At 44.1% G+C, this 3,696-nt stretch overlaps 1 protein-coding gene across 1 annotated transcript; it reads right to left on the reverse strand.

Moving 5' to 3' along the window:
* Positions 1-2,325, reverse strand: Fam24a (family with sequence similarity 24 member A). Its single transcript, XM_040733091.1, has 3 exons — positions 2,066-2,325; positions 1,200-1,324; positions 1-287 (listed from the first exon to the last, which is right to left on the reverse strand). Exons 2-3 carry the CDS (start codon positions 1,313-1,315, stop codon positions 101-103), a joined length of 303 nt encoding a protein of 100 aa, XP_040589025.1. The 5' UTR covers positions 1,316-1,324; positions 2,066-2,325; the 3' UTR covers positions 1-100.
* Positions 2,326-3,696: the final 1,371 nt, after the last annotated feature.

Here is a 3,696-nt window from a genome sequence, read left to right on the forward strand (position 1 = left end):
ACATATCAGAGAGTAAATAAGAATATAAACATAAAGTTGATTTAAAAATAAAATATTCAACTAACAAAAAAATAGAGTTTTTGTGTTCACTTCTGCCATTTCAAAGTCCATCATTTGTGCCACAAAAGCAAGGTGGCAGGCTGCCAATATCTGTATAGATGCTACAGTCATCACAGTACTGGAGTGCTCGACAAGACTCAGCAAGAATGGGTTTGACTCCGATGATCTTGTCTTGGGTGAACTTGCACGGATCAATACAGCTTTCAACATCTGCCTGCTTTGCCATTCTTAGAAAAGACACACACAAAAGAGGTTAGAATTGTCCTTTCCAATGAGCTTCTAAATCATGAGGCTATGTGGGAAAGTCCAGGGCTGGAGCCCATCACACATGTGACACCAGCCTTGGGTTAAATCTCTCTGCTGTTTCCCATCTTTTCCTCCCCTACAATTGCTATTGATGTGAACCCAGGTTACCACTCCAAGCAAGGGAGAGTGAATTGCACCCCAGTGGCTGCCACAGACCCATGAGATGTGGTTGTGATGGAGAAGGTGATACAGTTGGCTGGGCTCAGCTGTGACCTCCACCATCTAAGTCCCTAGGAAGGGACACCGTCACTGCTGACAGCCAGCCTCTCAGACTTAAGGCTTCTCTCCCAAACTTCAAAGGTCTCTTTTCTGACTTCCATCCCTGTCAGGTGTCCCCCAGCTGTTCTCTTGGTCCACTTCACTTTCCCACAGACAATGAAGGAGAGACAATGTGAGCTTCCCAGTGAGCCGTCAGAGGTCACTATGGCCATACTCTGAGTGGGAGACAGTGCATCCCCAAGCCATCCTCTGTGGATTCCCCAGCCCACAGTGCTGGGGATGGAAAGGATGCTCAGCCAAGGTCCTGTTAAATGCCTGAAGGCACAGTCCCTGAGGCCAAGTAACAGAAAGCTGGCACATAGTGTCCAGCTGAGAGCAGTGGATTTGTAAGCTCACAGCCTCAAGCTAGAAGGAATATCCTCAAGCTTCTGTACCCACCTGTTCCCATCCTCTCACACCTGACAGTGGCCCTTGACTTTCCCCTACAAGGGCCGCTGCAGTAGGAAGTGACCCCCCCAACACCCCCCCAACCCCCATCCCCCACCCCCCCGCTCTAAGAGAGGCCCCAGTGTCTCATTGGAGACTTGTAGTTCACTCCTACTCACGTGACTTACTTCAGTGCCTTGGCTATTTTCAAGTAAAGGCAAAGGACAACGATTATCAGTATAATTGCAGCAACCAGCAAACTGCTGGCAATGCCGATCATAACCTTCGTTCTGAGGTCGAACATCTTTCACACCTGGCAGAGAAGTTCAGGCAGTCACTTGGCCACTGCTGCCCCACGCCCCACCCTCCCGTGAAGAAGAAAGGACCCAAACAAGGTTTTTTATGCATGTGAGCAGGAGGAACTCTGTCCAGGGATGGTCCCCACTGACCTCAGGTGGGTAAGAGGGTTTATTTGTGATTGAAAGGGTAGTTGGATGTAAATCCAGGTATCAGTAAATGAGGATGACAGTAAAAAGAGTATTTACTTTTCATAGGCAGTGAGGGACCCTTGTAGAACAAACAAGCCCTCCTTGGAGTTTCCTACATGTCTCCTCAACTTACCGAATCAGAGCTGAATCAGAATGCACCCCACTAAGGACATTGGGTTAGACCTGTTTAATGGACTGAGGGAATGACTCTTCAAGATGTTATTGTCCAAAACTGCTGAGAATGTACAAATCTATTTTAAAAGCAGTGTTTTTAGTAAGGGTTGAGGAGACTCCCACAACTAGGTTATGCTACCTCAGGGTTAAAAAGATTCTGAACTGGTCCAGTCAACCCCTTGCTGATGCTGAAAAAGCTTGCCCAGACCACGAACCAGCTTTCTCAGGGGTCCCTTGTGCCTCATTCTGTCTCCCTGCTAAACACTTAACTCTCCCACAGAGTCCCCTTGTTCTGGTATAAGCAATATGCTTAGTCTAATATCTGAAACTGGGGGGAAGCAAGCCCAGAGACTACTGAAAACAATCTGACAACAAAGTCAAAACATACTTACCAAAGTCAAACCGCCTAGCACCGAGTTAAAGACAATTATTTAAAATCGGCACCCGCACACGTGCGTGTGCACACGCGTGTGTGCGCACACACCTCAAACTAAATAAGAGAGAAAGGTTTCAGAAATAGTACGCTTCAGAAACCCGCAGTTTCTCAAACCTGTGATTTGAGAAAGAACGATCTAAACCACCCTGTTAGAGGAGCTAAGATACAGACTGACGTGCTCCACTGAGGGAGAACTAAAGTCTGACAGGAGTGCTAGAATGTACCAGCCCAAAGCCAACCTGTATGACATCAACTTACAGCCCCTTATCTCAGAATTCCAAATTCTGTTCCACATCTTGGCATAGTTTAGCTTCCAAGAAATATACTATTGGGATCATTTAAAGTCTAACAGTTGAGAGTCTACCAACCGAAAACCGGTCAATTGTTTCAATTATTTAAAAAAACGATTAATCCAGGCTTTAAGCACCCTTTCATTTAAATCTACAGATGCCTGGCTGTGTTTCAGTTGTACAGTGAAATGATGCCAAGCCGTTCAGTAGGGGTCAACCACACATTCAGTGACACTGGTAGTCTCACACCTCAGGGTTGAACAAGAGCAAAATCTTTTTTTAACCCCAAAGTTAAAGAGAATACCTATCATAGCCAGGCTTGTAGTGTATGATTTTTTTTTCTTGTCAGTGTTTTTTTTAGGCTCCATTTTTAAAAATTTAAAATCTAAGGTGACCTAAAAGAAAGATCCATACTTCCTGCTGGGATTACTTTTGTTTGAGGCTTTGTTCAGAAGCCCGATTTCTTACCACGAGCAGAAGTTATTTTTCTCATGAGCAAGTTCAGTTTTCAGTTGGATAAAATAACTTGCATCCCTTCCTTTTGAGCCTAATGTTATACCTGCCCTAGGAGCATAGACATACAAGCATGCATCTCGGCTGAAAGTAAAAATATGTGCAGTTTAAGAAAAAAGTATGTAAAATTTAAAAATTATGTCACGTATAAGGTATTTTAAAAATCCAAAGTCGTATCTGAGACTCAAGGCAACCTTTTAACTTCCATCCCTGTGAAATTGAAAACATATATAAACTTCCAACATACAACAGCAAAGCGTATACATCTTTCCCACGTTCAGCCTGGGCATACAGGAGTTCACAACTCTGCCGCTAGCCCACCCCTAACTCCAGGAACTATGGTAATGACCATTTTGGGGTTTTACTGCTGCTGGTGAGCTGTAGTTCTCTTAGTCACCTGTCTGTGTGGGTTATGGACAGGTTCTCTGTCCTGACTTCAGCTCTCTAGCTGCCTTGTGTAGAGTTGTTGATTTTCAGTTTGTTCAGCTTCTTCTTGTGAGCATGGGGATGACTTAAGTTCTTCACACAATTGGGAGACAAATTGAAAGGCCCAGATCCATTTCTATCCACTCTCCCCCTTTTCTGAACCTCAACTGGCCCATCTCCCAGTTCGTGGATTCTTTCTTCTGCCTGTTCAAATTCGATACTGAGCTCCACTAGCGACATTTTAATTTTATTTATTATAGTTTCCAACTCTAATTTCTACCCGACCCTTCATAGTAATTTTCTTTCTTATTAATATTCTTTATGTTAACATTATACTTTCTGTTAGACATGGTTTTCT

The sequence above is a fragment of the Mesocricetus auratus genome, unplaced genomic scaffold (assembly GCF_017639785.1).
Source record: "Mesocricetus auratus isolate SY011 unplaced genomic scaffold, BCM_Maur_2.0 Super-Scaffold_4256, whole genome shotgun sequence".
Taxonomy (NCBI): Eukaryota; Metazoa; Chordata; class Mammalia; order Rodentia; family Cricetidae; genus Mesocricetus; species Mesocricetus auratus.

Coding starts and splice junctions, on each gene's coding strand:
- Fam24a (XM_040733091.1), bottom strand. CDS start 1,315: ATGTTCGACCTCAGAACGAAGGTTATGATCGGCATTGCCAGCAGTTTG. Junction 288..1,199: donor AAAATAGCCAAGGCACTGAA/GTAAGTCACGTG, acceptor GTCTTTTCTAAG/AATGGCAAAGCAGGCAGATG.